The 22,017-nt window shown below is 35.0% G+C and overlaps 1 protein-coding gene across 7 annotated transcripts in view; it reads left to right on the top strand.

Moving 5' to 3' along the window:
- The window catches only part of NFXL1 (nuclear transcription factor, X-box binding like 1), a 52,870-nt gene that overhangs the window by 18,353 nt on the left and 12,500 nt on the right, over positions 1 to 22,017 (top strand). For 5 of the 7 annotated variants that reach the window (XM_060299305.1, XM_030880462.2, XM_030880461.2 and 2 more), the window contains 7 exons: positions 587 to 677; positions 8,362 to 8,482; positions 8,713 to 8,872; positions 9,609 to 9,700; positions 15,429 to 15,450; positions 15,871 to 16,011; positions 18,721 to 18,887. In XM_060299305.1, coding sequence (XP_060155288.1) covers positions 587 to 677; positions 8,362 to 8,482; positions 8,713 to 8,872; positions 9,609 to 9,700; positions 15,429 to 15,450; positions 15,871 to 16,011; positions 18,721 to 18,887 — 794 coding nt within the window. Of the gene's footprint in view, positions 1 to 586; positions 678 to 8,361; positions 8,483 to 8,712; positions 8,873 to 9,608; positions 9,701 to 15,428; positions 15,451 to 15,870; positions 16,012 to 18,720; positions 18,888 to 19,466; positions 19,502 to 20,573; positions 20,672 to 22,017 lie in introns of all 7 variants that reach the window. The other 2 variants (XR_009563999.1, XM_060299308.1) reach the window with 2 other exon arrangements.

Here is a 22,017-nt window from a genome sequence, read left to right as displayed (position 1 = left end):
AGTAGTTACCTTGTGTTCATGAATGAAAATTGGGACAGGTCATAGACAGCTATATTTCTCACAGATTGGAAATCAGGGAGTAACAAAACAGCGCTAGAAGCAATTAGCCTATCTCTCCTTCTTTCCTTTAGTTAGTCTCTGACTCTTTGGTTTGAAAATAACTGCCAAACTAATCTATATATTGAATGGGTTTTATTGTAATTAAATTTTAAAAATAACCAGATTATTTGCCTGAATTGATACAGGGTTTGACCAGATCCATTCCTGTGGTTAATGTTGTCAATTTCTGTGTAGATAAGTAGAAGAGAAACTATCTTATGGAACTATTTTAAGTTATAGAATAATTAACTAAAGGGCAAGAAAATTTAGCTTGACTTCACTAAATTAGGTCATTGTCTACTTAAACTTATAAGTTCTTAGTACAACGTATTCTACACAAGAATGTTGATATTCTTGAATACTTTTATTCTTATAGTGAAAAGAACTATCTTTTGATTTCCCTAAGTTCTGTGAATAACTAGTAATGACATTCATATTACGTACGGTTTTCAAATTACCTGTTCTTTATGTATTGCTTTCCCTTCAGTGTTGCCCTGGAAACTGTCCACCTTGTGATCAAAACTGTGGACGGACTTTAGGATGTAGAAACCATAAGTGTCCATCTGTCTGCCATAGAGGTAAAATTTAACAACAGCTGTAATTTTATGTTTATATTTACATAGTGCTTTCTCGTTGATAGAGAGCTTTCACATTTATTATCTTACTCTTAGCAATCTTGAGAAGTTAGAGCAGTTGCCACTATCTTTATTTTATGGATGAGGAAATTTAAGCTGAAGAGGATTCAGTGATTTACTTAGGGAAATATCTAGTAAGGCATTATAGCCAAGATTTGAACCCACACCTTTTGAATATGAACTTCTGTTCTTTCAATAATACCATGTTGTTTCCTTACTTCTACCCAACCTTCCCCACATAGATTTTAAGTTAATTAATAGGTTTTTCAGTAGTATTTTGAATTTTAGACATTGATATGAAATTAAGTCTAGTAAAGGATTGTATATATTCTGTCCAGTGGTTCTCAAAATTTTTGGTCTCAAGGACCTTTTACACTCTTTTTGGACCCAAAGACCTTTAGTTAATGTGGATTTTATCTGCTGATATTTACTGTATTTGAAATTAAATTAAAATATAATAATATTTATTATTTTATTGAAAAATAGTACCATAGTACCCATTACATCTTAATACAGTAACTTTTTTGTGAAAAATAGCTACTTTCTAAAAAAAAGTTTAGTGAGAAGAATGATACTGTTTTACATTTTTGCAAATGTCTTTAATGTCTAGCTTAATAGAAGATAGCTGGATTGACATATCTGCTTCTGCATTCAATCTGTTGTGATAATCCCTTGTCATATAGCTTCTGGAAAATTCTCATCTATGTATATAAATTCTTTCAGACCACCTGAAAGGGTCTCAGGGGTGCCTAAGTTATTAGAGATTGAAAACTGAGTTAACTTTACTCATTTGGAGTATGTTGGTATGAAATGGAATCTACTGAAACATAGTATAAGGTAGTGGAAAGAGCATGGGTTTAAATTAAGAGGTCCTGAGTCAAAAGTGAACATAGTGTTGGGTTGGCCAAAAAGTTTGTTTGGGTGTTTCCATATCTGTGGAAAAACCTGAACGAATTTGGCCAACCCAATAACAGCTTTGTGACCTGGGAAAAACTACTGTACTGTTTTTTGTTGTCTTCCTTTGGGATTAGGTGGATACTAGATATCTCCCTTAATGTCTTAATCCTTTCAGGAATCTTGGAAGGTATTAGTGTTGTTTTGTAAAAGGAGGAAGCAGGCAAAGAGACTGTTGGCCCAAGGTCATAGAACTAGTTGCAGGGTCAGGATGTGAACCCAAAGTTTAGTAATATTTCCGTTATACCATATTGCCTCCCCATTAGGAAAAATGGCAGATGTATTAACCCCATAGGCATTTCCCTGTGGATGTTCTCTGATTTGTCAGTGTCTTTATTTTTATTTATATATATTTTTTAACATCTTTATTGGAGTATAATTGCTTTACAATGGTGTGTTAGTTTCTGCTGTATAACAAAGTGAATCAGCCATACATATACATATATTCCCATTTCTCCTCCCTCCTTCATCTCCCTCCCACCCTCCCTATCCCACCCCTCTAGGTGGACACAAAGCACTAAGCTGATCTCCCTGTGCCATGCAGCTGCTTCCCACTAGCTATCTATTTTACATTTGGTAGTGTATATATGTCCATGCCACTCTCTCACTTTGTCTGAGCTTCCCCTTCCCCTTCCCCGTGTCCTCAAGTTCATTCTCTATGTCTGCATCTTTATTCCTGTCCTGCCCTTAAGTTCTTCAGAAGCATTTTTTTTTAGATTCCATATGTATGTGTTAGCATACAGTATTTGTTTTTCTCTTTTTTACTTCACTCTGTATGACAGTCTCTAGGTCCATCCACCTCACTGCAAATAGCTCAACTTAGTTTCTTTTTATAGCTGAGTAATATTCCATTGTATATATGTGCCACATCTTCTTTATCCATTCATCTGTCGATGGACACTTAGGTTGCTTCCATGTCCTGGCTCTTGTAAATAGTGCTGCAATGAACATTGTGGTACATGACTCTTTGAATTATGGTTTTCTCAGGGTATATGCCCAGTAGTGGGATTGCTGGGTCGTATGGTAGTTCTATTTGTAGTTGTTTAAGGAACCTCCATACTGTGCTCCATAGTGGCTGTATCAGTTTACATTCCCACCCACAGTTCCCACCCGAGAAGATTCCCTTTTCTCCACACCCTCTCCAGCATTTATTGTTTGTAGATTTTTTGATGATGACCGTTCTGACTGGTGTGAGGTGATACCTCATTTTGGTTTTAATTTGCATTTCTCTAATAATTAGTGATGTTGAGCATCCTTTCATGTGTTTGTTGTCAATCTGTATATTTTCTTTGGAGAAATGTCTATTTAGGCCATATGTGCCAGAGCCACAGCCAGCATCGTTCTCAATGGTGAAAAGCTGAAACCGTTTCCACTAAGATCAGGAAGAAGACAAGGTTGCCCACTCTCACCACTATTATTCAACATAGTTTTGGAAGTTTTAGCCACAGCAGTCAGAGAAGAAAAAGAAATAAAATGAATCCAAATCGGAAAAGAAGAAGTAAAACTGACTGTTTGCAGATGACATGATACTATACATAGAGAATCCTAAAGATGCTACCAGAAAACTACCAGAGCTAATCAATGAATTTGGTAAAGTAGCAGGATACAAAATTAATGCACAGAAATCTCTTGCATTCCTATACACTAATGATGAAAAATCTGAAAGAGAAATTAAGGAAACACTCCCATTTACCACTGCAATAAAAAGAAGAAAATACCTAGGAATAAACCTACCTAGGGAGACAAAAGACCTGTATGCAGAAAACTATAAGACACTGATGAAAGAAATTAATGATACAAACGGAGAGATATACCATGTTCTTGGATTGGAAGAATCAACATTGTGAAAATGACTCTACTACCCAAAGCAATCTACAGATTCAGTGCAATCCCTATCAAACTTTCAATGGCATTTTTCACAGAAGTAGAACAAAAAATTTCACAATTTGTATGGAAACACAAAAGACCCCAAATAGCCAAAGCAATCTTGAGAAAGAAAAACGGAGCTGGAGGAATCAGGCTCCCTGACTACCGACTATATTACAGAGCTACAGTAATCAAGACAGTATGGTACTGGAACAAAAAGAGAAATATAGATAATTGGAACAGGATAGAAAGCCCAGGGGTAAACCCACGCACATATGGTCACCTTATTTGTGATCCAGGAAGCAAGAATATACAGTGGAGAAAAGACAGCCTCTTCAATAAGTGGTGCTGGGAAAACTGGACAGCTACATGTAAAAGAATGAAATTAGAACACCCCCTAACACCATACACAAAAATTAACTCAAAATGGATTAAAGCCTTAAATGTAAGGCCAGACACTATAGAACTCTTAGAGGAAAACATAGGCAGAACACTATGACATAAATCACAGCAAGATTCTTTTTGACCCACCTCCTAGAGAAATAGAAATAAACCAAAAGTAAACAGGACCTAATGACACTTTAAAGCTTTTGCACAGCAAAGGAAACCATAAACAAGACAAAAAGACAAACCTCAGAATGGGAGAAAATACTTGCAAATGAAGCAACTGACAAAGGATTAATCTCCAAAATATACAAGCAGCTCATGCAGCTCAATATCAAAGAAACAAACAACCCAATCCAAAAATGTCAGTGTCTTTATTTATTTATTTTTGCGGTACGCGGGCCTCTCACTGCCGTGGCCTCTCCCATTGCGGAGCACAGGCTCTGGACGCGCAGGCTCAGCGGCCATGGCTCACGGGCCCAGCCACTCTGCGGCATGTGGGATCATCCCACACCGGGGCACGAACCCATGTCCCCTGCATCGGCAGGTGGACTCTCAACTACTGCGCCACCAGGGAAGCCCAAGTGTCTTTAAATTGTAAAGTTTAGAACTGGTTTTTTGGTTCTCATGTAAAAGGATTTTATTTCCTTTTGTAGTCATAGTATATCACTGACCCATTAAATTTGAATTTCATTAACATTCTAAAGTTAGTCATTCGTTCAATTTGTATTTTTGAGTGTCTACTAAGCACCAGGCACTGGAATTACGAGTGAACAATTTTGACAACGTACCTGCTTTTATGGAGCTTATTTTTTAATTCTCCCTCAATTAGAATACAAGTAAATAATCACATTAATATAGAATATCAGATAGTGACAAGTATAGAAAGAAAATTAGAGTACAATTAAAATTGTGATAGTTGGGATGGTATATACTGTTTTATATAGTGTGGTCAGAGTAGGACTCTGAGAGAATGACATGTGTGGGGAATCCTGAGAGAAGTAGGGATCAAGCCCTGGGGAAATGGGGATGGGGTAGTTTGATTACAGAGGCCTTGAGACAGGAACATTTGAAGGAGGACTGAAGTGGTTGCTCAGGGGGACACATGTCAGGAGATGAGGTCAGAGAGATGGTGCAATAAATGATTGCTGGGGAAAGGAGAATATGTATAGGGCCTTGGAGACCACTGTTAAAACATAGCCTTCACTTTAAGTTGAAAACCTGACTAGTTGTATGACCATTAAAGAAATTGGATCAGTAGTTTAGAATTTTCTCACCAAGAAAACACCAGGCCTAGCTGATTTTTACATATGATTTTTAACAAATGAACATTTAAAGTATGTATAAGTTTAATCTCTTTGTGAACTATTTGATAGTGTATGTAAAAAAGTAATGTGTTCCAGCTCATTATATCATCTTTCAAGGAAAGTAAGGGAAAATTACAGGCCAATCTTAACTGATGAACATGTTTGTAAAATATTAAAGTTTTTGCCACTCAAATCCAGCTATCTGGTACTACAGTATTAGCTATCCAAAACCTTAATGTATCATAACCAAGTTGGGTTTATTGCAGTAATGTATGGTTGGTTTAAGATTAGTAAATCTAATAACATGTTTCCATCACATTAACAGATTAAAGGAGAAATGAGATCATTTTAGTAAATGTCTGAAAAACAGTTGATAAAATTCAGCATCCATATATGATGAAAACTTAACTAGAAATGGAAGAGAGCATCCTTAACCTGATATAGAGTATCTGCAAAAAGGGCAGAGCACACATCATCCTTAGTGGAGAAATGTTGAAAGCATATCTCCCTCTTGTATTATTTTGAAGCAAATCCCATAAATACTTCAGTATGCATCTCTGAAAGATGGATTCTTAAACTGAAAATAGTTAATGTTTCTTAATATCAGCAAATATCTGGTGTTCACATATCTTTTTGTCTCATAAATGCCTTCATTTTTTACTTCAGTTTGTATGACTGAGAAACCTTAATAAGATTGACATTGTAGTTGGTTGATGTCTCTAAAGTCTATGAATCTGTAATTTCCCTCTTCTTCTATAATTTTCCATCTTTTTATATATTTTCCTTTGTCACTTGTTTAAGAAATTAGGTTGCTTTATTTAGTTTCACAGTCTGGATTTTGCAGATTGCATCTCCGTAGTATTATTTGACATTTTCCTCTATTTTCTATAAACTGTTAGTGGGACTAGAGGTTTGATCAGATCCAGGTTCAATTATTATTAATTATTTTTTGGCAGAATGTTTATTTTTTAAAAAAGAAACTTAGTAGCCCCTAAAAAAAATTTACCTTAATGGAAAGTGTATGAAGATACCGTTGTGCAACTCTTACCATTTGTTTAATACTCAGTTACATAAGATACATAGAATCATTATTTTATGTCATTTTCCATTATTCTAGATATCTTCATAATCAAGTTGTACTGTAACTCATAGGGGGAGGGTGCTATGTGCATGTTTGCGCTGTGAATATATGAAAGCTTGGCTTATAGTTCTTTAAAGCTTAAGGCCTTCTATGGTTATGGTTCTAGAATTACTGGACTTTTGACCGATTAGTCACTGTATTTATACTCTGTATGCTTTTTCATTTAAAAAATATTATCACTGAAGTTACATGAATTTATGTCATGTTGTACAGGTGTCTGTAATGAGTTCATTAGGAAAACTGTTCAGGGAAATTATCCCTTATTGTTCTCAAGATTTAATTTTAAAAAAGGAAAAGTGATGCTGTAGTTTAGGGCAGCAAAAAGGTTATGTTTGATAAGTTTCTCTTTGATTGCTGAAGGTGAATGAAAATTATCATTGTTAAGTATGGAAATTAATATAATGTACTGAGTAAGAACTGACATAAATGTCACTATTAAATTTTTAAAAAGTGTGACATCAAATTTTCTTTTGGTAAGACCAAAATAAAGTTTGATCATGTGAGTCAGGATAACTTGGCTTGCATTACCATCAAGATAATACTTTACTGGATTATACTTATCAAAACACTGAAGTATAAATTTGGTAATTTGTATAACACACATGTTTTTTCCCTGTGGTGCTTTTTACTTTATTTCTTTTTCTGCGATCATTATTTGAATCAAAATTCTTAACCTCTTCTGTTTTAGGGAACTGTTTTGAACTAATATAGGCTTTTAACCAGACTATTTTTCATCATTAATCTGTTTTTTATCAGGTTAATTGCTATTCAGTATTTTGCTTGGACCTGACACCTAGGCAGCAATTTCTTGAGATACTTACTTCCTAGTTGAAGACTCTTCATTCCTTTCTTTTTTTTTTTTTTTTTTTGCGGTACGTGGGCCTCTCACTGTTGTGGTCGCTCCCGTTGCGGAGCACAGGCTCCGGACACGCAGGCTCAGAGGCCATGGCTCACGGGCCCAGCCGCTCCGCGGCATGTGGGATCTTCCCGGACCGGGGCACGAACCCGTGTCCCCTGCATCGGCAGGCGGACTCTCAACCACTGTGCCACCAGGGAAGCCCTTCCTCTCTTATTATTTCATTTCTAATGGGGTAGCCTATTCGGAAAACTAGAGTGGGAAGAAAGCCCTTAGGATGATGTCAGAGCCTTGGAGAGAACTTTATAGCCTGTTTAAAAAGATTTCTTTTCAATTGGTCTTTGTGTATTTCTACCCATAACAAAAGAAGGTAAAAAGCTGAAACCCTAAAAATGTTTCCTTTTGAAATGTTTAGAAGAGAAGTATTTGGAATTATAGCCTAAAATGAGATTTTAGAGTCTTTCGCAAAGCATGAGTAATGGAAAATTGACTGTACTTGTTAATAACCTTATGAGAGAAGTCACTCTTATTGGAGAATTTATCTAAAAATAATGCACTTGAGTAGATGTATGTATGAAACTAAGCCAAAAAATTATTGCTAAATTAGATTTTCCAAAGACTGAGCTCCATTTTGCTGGTGTAGTTTTGAATGAGTAATGTGTTAAATTTGTTATTTAGGACAGAACTTTTAGCAAATTTTAAAGAAAATTCTAAAACTTTTTATTGAAGTACCGGTGTAGATGTAGAAAAGTATACAAATTGCAGGTGTACAGCTTGATGATTTTTAATAAACTGAACATAACTATATAACCAGAACTCAGATTATTAAACAGATCATTACCAGCATTTCTCAAACTTTTTGTGTCCTTTGTAATCATCATCCTGATTTTGAACAGCATAAATTAGTTTTTCCTGTTTATTTTTTATAAATGGAATCATATACTGTATATTGATGGTGTCTGATTTCTTTTGCTCAGTGTTATGTGTGTGAGGTTCATTCATTTATTCTCATCCTAGAGTATCCCATTGTGTGAATATACTAAACTTATTGATTCTACTATTGATGGGAATTTGGGTAGTTAAGGAAATTTCTCTTTAAGTTTCAGACCTTTTTTTCAGGTAACTGTTATCCCTGCCCAGAAACTGTAGATGTGAAGTGCAATTGTGGTAATACAAAGGTGACAGTACCCTGTGGCCGAGAACGTACCACAAGACCCCCCAAGTGCAAAGAGCAGTGCAGGTTAGTACAAAGCTCTGTACAGACTTACATCTGGTGTCTTACAGATTTAAATTCATACCGATTTTTCATTTTGTTAGTATTTTCAATTTTGCTTTAATGTTCTAAAATATTAATATTCACAGTATGCTCATTCTGTATGGAATTAGAAGGTATATAAATAGATAATTGCACTTTAGATATAATCGTTCAATGATCAAAAGTAATTTTAAAAATTGTACTTTATGATTTAGTCGACCACCAACTTGCCATCATACAAGTCAAGAAAAACATCGCTGTCACTTTGGCTCTTGTCCTCCATGTCATCAACCTTGCCGAAAGGTTTTGGAGAAATGTGGTCACTTGTGTCCTGCTCCATGTCATGATCAAGCATTAATAAAGCAAACTGGCAGGGTAAGGGAACAGTACTATTAAGACATAATGCATTGCTGTGGGTCATATTTTCTTAATTTTACTTAGTCATTTCAACAAGCAATGATGAAGTACTTATTGGGTATTAAACACTGTGATATGAGCTGGGGTATAAGGTAAATGATACTTGGTTTTTGTCTTAAGAAATTCACAATATAGAAAAGGAGAAATCAATAAAATGTTTGCAAGTACAGTGTGATAGTCATGTTATAATTATCATACAGATGAGTTTGTCAGTCTTCCTTCATATACTATAGTTTAGGGTTATAAATATCTCCTGGTTTCCTCAAAGATTCATTCACATATTCAGTGAATATTTATTGAATTCTTACTATGTGTTAAGCATTCTTCTAGGTGCTGGGGAGACAACAGTGAACAAAATAATGGAGATTAAATTCTGTTGGTGGAATTTGGATTTTACAATTCTGTGTTTTATTCTTTTGGCTTATGAGAAGTGAAGGAGTCTATACTGCCTTTGTTCTGTCGTTTAAAACCTGGAATCTGGCTCAATTTTTAATATAAACGTGTTAGAGGAGAACAATCTGATAGAATTTAAGGATGGAATAAAATATTTCAATAAGCACAATTTGTTGAGTACTTGAAAAAATTTCAGCTGGCTTGAGCAGAGGATTCGTGGAACTGTTTTTTCTTAGATCCTTAAATCGGCCATATGATTTAACCCCTCTGACTTAAAAATTGTTATTTATTTTACTTGTAGCACCAGCCTTCAGGCCCTTGGGAACAGCCATCTGAACCAGCGTTTATTCAGACTGCATTGCCTTGTCCTCCATGTCAAGTGCCTATTCCTATGTAAGTATTAGAATTTTAGCTTTTAAAAAAAATCTTTTGACATAGTTCAAAGTGTATCTCCTTTTTCTTTCTTCAATTCATCATTATTTCAGGCCTCGCCTATAAAGTAGTCTCTCTTTCTGTTTCATTCTTTTCCAAATATATTTTGCATACTGCTTAAAACGCTCCTCTATGTCCTTTTGAGTCATTTTCCCCAACTAGAGTTTGATGGGTCAGTATAGCTATTCCTACTCTTTTCATTATTGTTTGCATGGATAAATGGACAAATTCTTAGAAACACACAAACTACTGAAACTGAATCAAGAAGAAGTAGAAAATCTGAATATACCTAGTAAAAAGACTGAATTAGTAACCGAAAACTTACCACAAAAATAACCTCAGGACCAGTGACTTCACTAGTGAATTCTACCAAACATTTAAAGAATTAACACCAATGCTTCACTAAGCAGGCACATTTCCTGACTTATTCAGTGAGGCTACTATTTCCCTGATAATAAACCAGAAAAAGACATCACAGGAAAACTGCAGACCAGTATCCCTTTTGAATATAGATGCAAAAATTCTTAACCAGATACTAGCAAACTGAATCCAGCAACATGTAAAAAGATTTATACATCATGACCAAGTTGAGTATATCCCAGAAATATGAAGTTGAATCAACATCAATCATTCATTCATCAATCATTGATTCAAATTAATCACTGTTAATACTTTATCAATAGAATAAAGGACAGTTGATAGATGCAGAAAAACATTTGACAAAATCTGACATGCTTTCTTGAACACTCAACAATCTTGGGATAAAAGAGAACTTCCTCAGCCTGATGAAGAGCATCTATGAAAACCCACAGTTAACATCATCACACTTAATGGTGCAAGATTTAAAGCTTTCCCCCTTAAGATCAAGAACAAGACTAGGATGTCTATTCTGCCACTTCTATTCAATACTATATTAGAGGTGCTAGCTAGAGCAATTAGACTAGAAAATGAAGAAGTAAAACTATTTGTATTTTCAGATGACATGATCATGTATATAGAAAATCCTAAGGAATCTTCACAAAAGTTATTAGAGATATTAAATAAGTTCAGTAAGTTTATAGGAAACATGATGAATATACAAAAGTCAATTTTATTTCTATACACTAACAGTGAACAATCTGAAAATTGAACAAAGGAAACAGTTCCATTTGCAATAACATTAAGAAGAACAAACGTTTTGTTTATTTAACAAATTTAATAAAAGAAATCCAAGACTTGTACACTGAGAACTATAAAACATTGTTGTAAGAAATTAAAGAATACCAAAGACTGTAATACTGGCATTCAGATAGACATAAAGATCAAGGGAATAGAACTGACAGTCCAGAAATAAATCCATACACTTATGGTCAATTAATTTTTGACAAGACTGTCAGAATAATTAAATGGGGGAAAGAATGCTTTTCTCAACAAATGGTATTGGGACAACTGGATATTCACATGGAAAAAAATGAACTCAGACCCCTACCTCACAACATATATAAGTAGTAACTCAAAATTGATCAGAGGCCTAAAAGTAAGAACTAAAACTATTAAACTCTTAGGAGAAAACATAGGTGTAAATCTTTGTGTCCTTGGATTAGGCATTGGTTATTAGATATGACACCTAAAGCAGAAGCAGCAAGAGAAAACATAAATAAATTGGACTTTATGAAAATTAAGTCAGAGGACATTATCAAGAAATTGTGCTTTAAGGACACTATCAAAAAGTTGAAAAGATAACCCACAGAATGGTAGAAAATGTTTGTAAATCATATATTTTGTATATTATCCATAATATATAAAGAATTCTTAGACTGAGAGACCAAAAGACAGTCCAATTTAAAAATGGTCAAAGGCTTAGAATAGATATTTCTCCAGAGAAGTTCTACAAATGGCTAGTAAACATGTGAAAAGATGCTCAATATCATTAATTAGAAAAATGTAAATCAAAGCCACCAGGGGATACCATTTTACATCCACTAGGAAGGCTAAAATAAAAAAGACATATGATGTGTTGGTGAAGATATGGAGAAGTTGGAACCATTATACATTGCTGTTGGGAATGTAAAGTGGTGTAGCTACTTTGGAAAACGGTTTGGTAGTTTCTCAGGAGACTAAACATAGAGTTACTGTATGACCCAGCAGTTTTACTCTTAGGACTATGCCCAAGAGAACTGAAAATATAGATTCATAAAAACTTGTACATGAATGTCCATAGCAACATTATTATTAATAGCCCAAAAAGTGAAAACAATTTTTTTATCAACTGATGAATGGATAAACAAAATGTGGTATAGCCATACAATGGAATATTATTCAGCTATAAAAATCCATGAATTACCGATACATTTACATATTACGTGGATGAACCTTGAAAACATTATTCTAAATGAAAGAAGCCAGACACAAAAGGCCACATGCTGTTTGATTCCATTTATATGAACTGTCCAGAGTAGGCAAATCCACAGAGACAGAAGGTAGAGTAGTGGTTGCAGGGGCTGGGGATAGGAGACTATGGGGAGTGACTTCTAATAGTTTCAGGGTTTCTCTTTGGGTTATAAAAATATTCTAGAATTAAGTAGTGGCGGTGGTTACACAACCTCATGAATATACTAAACTCCTCTGAATTGTACTCTTTAGAAGTATACATTTTATGGTATGTGAATTTCATCTCAGTTTTAAAAAGGAGAAAAACATATATGAAGATCCTTCTAATTCTGATACGATTTTTCAGCGACATGTCTAACAAAATTATTATTGTAAAGGATATATTAAAAAATATTACTTGTCACATGAACTATCCAGTTAATATAATTTCTTATTAGAGTACAGTGTTCCTGTTTTCTTGCCCTCTTGTTTTAAAAATAACATTACATTTAATAATAATTTGGCCATGTGATAAAAGAATTCTGAACATGTGCATATAACACATATAATATGTGCTGTATCATTTAGGGTGCCTTTTGTTTCAAGTAACAAAAACCCTAAATAAAAAGCAACATTGTAACATTTATGCCTTGCACAGTTAGACTGGAGGTAGAACTGCTGCTTCATGATTGGTTAATCTGGTTGATTCAGTGATTTATCGTCAAGAGCCTGGATTCTGTCTTTACATTTTATCCTCAGTGTGTCCTTTTTGCTCTCAGGCTACTTGCCCTTCTGATAAACTTCCCATCCAGTTAGTGAAGTTTCCAAAGGGAGAAATGGACACAGTTTAAGCCTTCAACCATCACTTTCTTCTTTATTTAAAGACTGAGGAAACCTTTCCCAGAAGCCCCGTAGTAAAACTCTTTTCACATTTCAATGGCCAGAATAGGATCACAAGACAATTGCTAAACCAGTCCCTTTAAAGGGAAATGAAATATTTGTTTTGTTTCTTTAAATAGACTGTTTTTTTTAGGTGATTTTTTAGGTTTGCAGGAATATTTCACAGAAAATACAAAGAGTTCCCGTATGGTCCTGCCACACACACGCAGTTTCCCTTAATATCTTATATTAGTGTGGAATTGTACTCTTTAAAAGTATAAACTTTATGGTATGTGAATTTTATCTCAGTTTAAAAACCAAAAACATATGTATAAAGATCCTTCTAACTCTGATATAATGATTTTTCAGTGGCATGTATAACAAAATTATTATTATGAAGTATATGTTGAAAAATATTATTTGTCACATGAACTGTCCAGGTAATACAATTTCTGTCTTAGAGTAGATTTTTTTTTACAGTTGAGGAACTGATATTGATACATTATTATTAACTAAAGTCTATAGTTTACCTTGGTAAAGGTTTACTTCTTCGGTTGTACGGTCCATGAGTTTTGCTAAACGCATAATCTCATGTATCCACCATTACAGTACCATACAGAATAGTTTCACTGCCCTAAGAACCTCCTGTTCATCCCTCACCTCCCCAGCCCTCAAGCCTCTAGAAACTGTTGGTCTTTTTACTCTCTCTATAGTTCTGTCTTTTTCAAAATGTCCTATAGTTGGAATCCCACAGTATATAGCCTTTGTAGCATATTGCACTTGATAATATGCATTTAGGTTTCCTCCATGTCTTTTTACAGCTTGATAGCTCATTTCTTTTTATTGCTGAGTAATATTCTATTGTATGTATATACCACAGTTTGTTTATTCATTCACCTATTGAAGGGCAGTTTGGTTGTTTCCAAGTTTTAGCAGTTATGAAGAAAGCTGCTGTGAACGTTCATGTTCACAGAACATATGTCCATGTTATTGTGTGGACATATATTTTCAACTCATTTGGGTAAATATTTAGGAGTGCTATTGCTGGATCATATGGTAAGCCTATGTTTACCTATATAAGACACTGCCAGACTAACACGGTGGCTGTACCATTTTGCATTATCACCAGCAATGAATGAGAGTTCCTGTTTCTCTACATCTTTGCCAGCAAATGCTGTTGTCAGTGTTTTGGATTTTAGCCGTTCTAATAGGTGTGCAGTGGTATCTCGTTTTAATTGGCAGTTCTTTAATGGCATATGATGTTGAGCATCTTTTCATATGCTTATTTGCCATTTGTATATCCTCTTTGGTGAGGTGTCTGTTCTCTGCTCAAATCTTGACCATTATTTAATTGGCTGCTTAATTTCTTATTGTTGAGTTTTTAAGAGTTCTTTTATAGTTTAGATACAAGTTCTTTACCAGATATGTGTTTTCCATATATTTTCTCCCAGTCTGTGGCTTGTGTTAATGAAAACCTGTTTTTATTTAAGTGTTTTTGGCAGAGCAGATGTTTTTGGTTTAATGAAATCCAACTTAACCATTTTTCTTTCATGGATTGTGTTGTATTTAAAAAGTCATCGCCAAACTCGAGGTCACCTAGATTTTCTCCTATGTTTTATAGTCTTGCATTTCACATTTAGGTCTGTGACCCATTTTGAATTAACTGCTGTGAAATGTATAAAGTCTGTTTGTATTTTTTTTCCATGTGGATGTTCCTTTGTTCCAGCACCAACCGTTTGTTGAAAAGACTACCCTTTCTCCATTTGATCGCCTTTCTCCTTTGTCAGAGATCAGTTGGCTATGTTTGTGTGGGTCTATTTCTGGGCTCTCTGTTTTGTTCCATTGATCTATTTGTCTATTCTTTCACCAGTACTGTACTGTCTTGATCACTGTAGCTTTATAGTAAGGCCTGAAGTTGGGTAGTGTCAATCCTCTGCCTTTGTTCTTCAGTACTGTGTTGGCTATCCTGGGTTTTTTATCTTTCCATATAGACCTTAGAATCAGTTTGTTGATATCTACAAAATAACTTGCTGGGATTTTGATTGGAATTGTGTTCAATCTAGATGAAGTTGGGAAGACGTGACATTTTAACAGCATTGCACCTTTCTATAGATGAACATGAAATATCTCTCCATGTATTTAGATCTTTGATTTCTTTCATCAGTGTTTTGTAGTTTTCTTCATATAAATCTTGAATTTATTTTGTTAGATTTATATCTAAGTATTTCATTTTTGTGTGTGCTAGTATAAATGGTGGTGTGTTTTTAATTTCAAATTCCAGTCATTCATTGCTGGTATGTAGGAAAACAATTGGCTTTTGTATATTAACTTTGTATCCTGCAACCTACGTGCTTATTTTTTATTCTTAAAAAAAAGACTAGTAGAGTTAGCCTCTTTGCTTTAAAAATATTCTTTTTGAAGACTGTATAATGTTTCATTTCATTTTATTTTTGTCTTGCAGGGAATGTCTTGGAAAGCATGAGGTGAGTTACAGGCACAAACTTTAAGTAAAGCTTGTAATCTATGTACCTCTTCTATATGATGGTTGTTAGAAATAACAAAGTCAATGTATTGTCTTTTTAGTGCTCTAAAGAGTACAAGAGTTTATCTACTAATTTTAAAAATACACAGTACTTTTATTTGAGAATTAGCCTATGTATATGCATTCACTGCAGAATCATTACATTGAATTTCCCTTTTAGGAATAGAATGTTTTGCTCCTTGGCATTCATTCTTTGGATTTTTTTGGATAGGTTACTTTGATTTTGATAACAACAATTATTAATGAAAATGTATTAGATGAAACTTGTTCTCAAATGATAACAGAGTCATTTTTGAAACATGCTTCCAATAGGTTGTGTGTGTGTGTGTTGCTGATTTTCGTTTTTTTCTTAAATTTTAAGGTGAGCCCACTACCATGCCACACCGTAGGACCCTACTCTTGTAGGAGAGTTTGTGGACGAACCTTAGATTGTCAGAATCATACATGTATGAAAGAGTGCCACAAAGTAACTGAAATTGATTCCTGTACTGACAAAAACAAGGTAATGTCCTTGAGTTGAATGTATACATGCTTACAGTATGCTTGAAACATTTTTTTCAATAATTTTACCATAAATATTTTCCATTTTGCTATAACTTCTCTTTCCTTTTTCTTGCCCTCTTCCCTTCTCCTTCCTTGCCTTTCCTCAGACAACCAACTTTAACAACTTGATGTATATCTCTCTGTATCTTTGTGCTAGTTCATAAGAATATGCCTTTTAATTTGGCACTGTTTACGTGCTATACCTGGGTTAATACATAAGGTTTGATTTTATGATAAAAGTACAAAAATTGTGTCTCTTTTTAGACAGTAAGTAGCAGTATCACCTCTACTGCTATCCATTTATATCTCTAAGTTTAGTCTGGAGCATTTGCAGTCAGCTGTTTTTTAAACCTAATACATGGGGTAGATGTTCACAGTTTTAATAAATTCTCAATCTTTTGTTGGAAGTAAATACCATCACAGATACAGGATATGTATAAGTTATGTGAAATTTACTAAAAGCATTTTACAAGCATATGAGAAATCAACCATTCAAAGATGTCTAAAAATTGCCATTTCACAAGGAAAAACAAATGTAGCTAATCAAATTTTAATTAATACTAAATTTTATTTTTAAAATAATGTTTTTTCCTAGGTTTCCATTCTATAGGGAATCATAATAATATTAGCAAGTGTGCTTAATGAAGAATAGCCAAAGATTTTAAGCTTAATTTTATTATTAAGTAACATTACATTTACAGGTGTTTAAATTATTACTATGAATTGTGTTATTGAAAATTTCACTTGCATTATTAGATGTTTTGGTCTTTGATTTGGTAATTGTAATGCATGACAACATAAATGTCTATAGTATCATTCTTCCTCATGTGCAGATATATATGTAAATCGTATTGCTTATAATTTCCTCACTGAGTCATGCCTTGATCCTCAATAAAAAATTCTCATGATAAAATGAAAAAGATATTGGAATTATAAAATCAAACTAACATAATGATTCAAAACCACTTTAACTAGTTAGAGAATAGCTACTATATGGCTTTCCTCCATTAGACTTCCAGAATATCAGGTGAATCAGAAAAAACTCATTTTAAGAAGTGATATGACATGTTTGGGGAATTACCTTGGATTATCCCAACATGGCTTCGTAGGCAGTCAGTGCCTGTGGTGAAATATGGGTTATAAGTTATGTGCAATTCTTCTCAATTTAGCTACAAATCCACCCTATCTCCCACTCAGGGAAGGCTACTGCAGTATAAGTGAGTGGAAATTATATTATTTGGGGGGATAACTTTGCAATCATTCTAATTTATGTATTAAAGGTTAAATAATTCAGAAACTTTAAAAATTAATTCCTTACTGTAACATCTCAATTGAGACCCACTGGAGAAAGGCTCTTAATAGGTCTCTCTTGACCCAAATGCCCTTGGAATTTTTAATGCAGTTTCTACCTTGAGGTATAGCACAGAGCCTATAACACAGCAGGTATTCAGTAAGTGTTTATTGAATTAACTGAAATCAAAGCTCTTTTGCTTCTTACCTCTGCTCTAGTCTCTTTCCTTCCCTTGCCTTACCCTCAGATCTCAGTTCAGTCAATGCCATTCTTATGTGGGATGGCTCTGATTGATACCATTAGCAGCAAATATAACCCTAATTCATTGGCTGTAGTGAGTGGGAATGTGGTTAACTGGGGAAAGGTGTGAAGGTGATGGCAATCACAATGGTGTGTATTTCGCAAGCAAACATGGGCTGAAATACTTTTTGACTGATTGAAAGAAGAATGAGGATATTTTCTCTTTGAGGAAAGTCTGTCATCAAAAACAAATAAAAAAGAAAACATATGTATACGTACATAATCACACATACATATACACATGCATTTCTTCTATATTATGTATGCTACAGACCCTTGCCACACAGAGTGTTGTCTGCAGACCAGTGGCATTGGCATCACCTGGAATCTCGTTAAAAATGCAAAATCTCAGGCCCCGCCTCAGCATTTTAACAAGATTCCCAAGTGACTTTTTAAAAATTGGTTATGAAAGAGAGATAATTAATTTTCTTTTTTATATTAATTAATTAATTTTGTTTTGGCTGCACTGGATCTTTGTTGCTGTGCGCAGGCTTTCTCTAGTTGTGGCGAGCGGGGTCTACTCTTCGCTGTGGTGTGCAGGCTTCTCACTGTGGTGGCTTCTCTTGTTGTGGAGCACGGGTTTAGTTGCTCCGCGGCATGTGGGATCTTCCCGGACCAGGGCTTGAACCAGTGTCCCCTGCATCGGCAGGCGGATTCTTAACCAGTGCGCCACCAGGGAAGCCTGTGTGTTGCTTTTTTAGTTAGGTGATGATCATGTTTCTTGGGTGGAAAATGTTTTTACTCTGTTTTTTTTTCTGCCACTGGCTAAGAAGTAATTTACATTTTAATAGGGATGCTTCATGTAATCACAAGTCCATTTTAAAGGTGAGGCAGTTTGATCAAATGAGGTTTGTAGACATCAAAATCTTTGTGAATAATGGTCCTATTGATGATCTTGCTATTATTCATTTTGAATATTTTTAAAAGAGTGAAAGCATGGCACCATTTTATTAACTGTATTTCTAAGAGCTACAGAAGTACTTTCTTTTAACGGGATATGTAAATTTTATAACTTTAACATATATAGAAATGTTAGACTTCTGTATTTAGATGACTTATTTCCTTGGTACTTATCAGGCTGGCCCAGAATGCCTTCAGTGTGAAGAAGGGTGCTCTAAATCACGGCCGCCAGGTTGTCCTCATCCGTGTGTTTTGCCATGTCACCCTGGAGAGTGTCCTCCCTGTGTTCAGATGCTTAGAGTAAAATGTCACTGCAAGATCACAAGTCTTTATGTGGAATGTAGGTAAGTGGACTGAAGAAATATTCTTGTTTTACTAAAATCATTTTAACTGGTATATTTTCATAATTCAGAACCCTTTATAGAATACTTCAAGGAATATTTTTCAGTATGGTCCTTAGGGGCTGGAGACCTAGATTTTCCAGTAGAGATCTGGAAGGAAGAAATGTAGACTATTTCATCTTCTAGATACTTTACCTTGATTTCAACCAGGACAGTTCTGCTTTTTTCCACTTGGGGATTCTGTATAAGATTTTGTTAGAAAAAAAATTTGCTTTAAAAAAAAACAGGAGAAGCACTCCTATAGCAGATTTTTCAGATAACAGCGTCAGCCAGAGTTTTGTTGGATCAAAAGTTGACTTGCACATAGTTACTTAGGCACAGTTTTTAAATCATAGATTTAAAAGGTAGCTTTTGTTTATTACAAATGTTGCTGTTGTAGCATTTATCATACTAGGATATGACCTCTATATTTTCCTTACTTAAAAATGAAATTTTTTGCTTGTGGATTATGCAGAGGGAGAAAAAAATTACATTTTTTTCTGTTTATCATGATCAAATATGTAATTAACCTAACTTGTTCAGCTCCATTTCACTCAAGTCTATAAAGTGGGTTTTTTGTAAGTATATTTTACTCAGAATTAAATTTTTTTTATATATAAATTTTTAAAATTTATTTATTTTTGGCTGCGTTGGGTCTTCGTTGCTACGCATGGGCTTTCTCTAGTTGCAGCGAGTGGGGGCTGCTCTTCATTGCCGTGCATGGGCTTCTCACTGCAGTGGCTGCTCTTGTTGTGGAGCACAGTCTCTAGGAGCATGGGCTTCAGTAGTTGTGGCTTGTGGGCTCTAGAGCGCAGGCTCAGTAGTTGTGGTGCACAGGCTTAGTTGCTCCACAGCATGTGGGATCTTCCCGGACCAGGGCTCGAACCCGCGTCCCCTGCACTGGCAGGCAGATTCTTAACAACTGTGCCACCAGGGAAGCCCTCAGATTAAATTTGAGAATATGAATTTATGTCTGATTTTTTGAGCATAAATACTTACAGAAAAATGCCTGTTAATATTATCTTAAATTTGTTTTTGTCTCTTATACTCTGGACTCATGCTTTAAATTGGAAAGTCAAATTTTATTCTTTTTAAATATTAAAATTATTTTGTTGAAATTTTAAAAAATTATAATTTTTAGTTTTATAAGTTTTGTAGGGAGAGTTAAGAGGACAATTTTGCTTTATTAATGGGTGATGACTGATGAGAAGAGGTAGTTTTCTTTTCTTTTGTTTGTTTTGTTTTCTTTTGTTTGGCCGTGCCCCTCGGCATGAGGGATCTTTGTTCCCTGACCAAGAATTGAACCCGTGTCCCCTGCAGTGGAAGCGTGGGAGTCTTAACCATTGGTACACGAGGGAAGTCCCAAGACGTTGTTTTCTTTGGTCTTTCAGGGTCCTAAATTTCCCTCTCTTGCTTCTTTTTCCCTTTGTCGTGTCATCTCCAAAGGGCACCTTCCCTTTTTACTGTCTTGTTCTGCAGAGTGTTGCCTTTCCAATATTGGCTCCTTGATTCTTGTGCAGTTTTTAAAGTCTCTTCTCTTTAGTTGGTGCTCTGATCCACCAAGACTTTTTCAGTATTTTTACATTTATGGTGGACTTTGTCTTTCTTGTGTGATGTTAGCTCAGTGCGCCTCTTCTCTTTTCTGCTCAGTTTTTCCAGAACTCTACCAAGCTCTCTGAAAAAACTTCCTATATGGGAGCTTGAGAAATAGCTCTGCTAGGAATTGGTGTTTATTTTTCTACTTACAGGTAATTTGAAGTTTGTAGAAATTTCTGTCTTCTGGCTTTGCTGAGGTCATAGGATTTGAGTGATTTTGTTTGTTATTAATGAACTGAATGATTTTGGGGGGAAATGTGTGGATATATTTGGATTGAGGTGGTTTCTATTACCATAGCTATCCAGAGTTGCTTCTTCCATTTCTTGAATGCATGTTTAAAGTATATGTTTTTATATAGAATTCTTCAGTCTCAGTATTTGTCCCAATAATTTCATTTACTTTCAGTTCAGTGAATAATTTCATAAGTCATCTTTTCCTTTTGATCCTTTTCTGCTTCATGTAATTTCTTCTATAGAAATTAGATATAAAAGATGCAGGCCTTGAAAAGCTTATTCCTAATGATAGAGTAACAGGAACAAAGTGATATTAGCTCTTAAGAGGTAAGCACCTTACCTGTAAGAATGAAAATATACAACTTTAATAGAGCCAGAGTAAAAACTTTGTTATTATTACGTGCAACTTTGCCGGGAAAATTGCATGTGGTATCTTAGAGTACATTTATAGCCAATTTGATACAAATATTTAAGATAATAGTTTTGACATTAGTGAGGCTAAACTTATGGTATATTTTGGCAATTATGTCTAGTGAAGGGAACAGGAAAAGAAAATAAAGGAGAGGAGAAGGAAGGTAATGGGGAAGAGTAAAGAGAGACACAGGTGATGGGGATTTTTAGATTGTCACTGTTGACTGACTCATGCAGTGTCTACTGTTGAGCTGTCTGTTAGGAAGTATTATTCATTGGTGTTTATGACTTTTTTCTGAATTACACACTGAAAACATATAAAAGCACAGATTGATCTAAAATGATCTGAATCAATTTCTAACATTAATAGATAGCTTAATCCAAAATCAACTGAAAAAAAGTTTTTCTAATAAGCTTACTGCACTTCCCACTGAATAGCCTAAACTCCTCAATTTGAAGTAACATTTTTTTCCCTGTTCTTTAGAAGTAAATCTGAGTGAGCATTTTCTCTCGGTCAATTTTTTAATAAATTTATTTATTTATTTGTTTATTTATTTATTTATGGCTGAGTTGGGTCTTTGTTACTGCATGCGGGCTTTGTCTAGTTGTGGTGAGCGGGGGCTACTCTTCGTTGCGGTGTGCAGGCTTCTCATTGCGGTGGCTTCTCTTGATGCGGAGCACAGGCTCTAGGTGTGGGGCCTTCAGTAGTTGTGGCACGTGGGCTTAGTAGTTGTAACTCGCAAGCTCTAGAGCGCAGGCTCAGTAGTTGTGGCGCACAGGCTTAGTTGCTCTGCGGCATGTGGGATCTTCCCAGACTAGGGCTCGAACCCGTGTCCCCTGCATTGGCAGGCAG

This window comes from Globicephala melas, chromosome 5 (genome assembly GCF_963455315.2).
Source record: "Globicephala melas chromosome 5, mGloMel1.2, whole genome shotgun sequence".
Lineage (NCBI taxonomy): Eukaryota > Metazoa > Chordata > Mammalia > Artiodactyla > Delphinidae > Globicephala > Globicephala melas.
The sequence above is the reverse complement of the archived record's forward strand: the minus strand, read 5'-3'. Positions and strand labels throughout refer to the sequence as shown.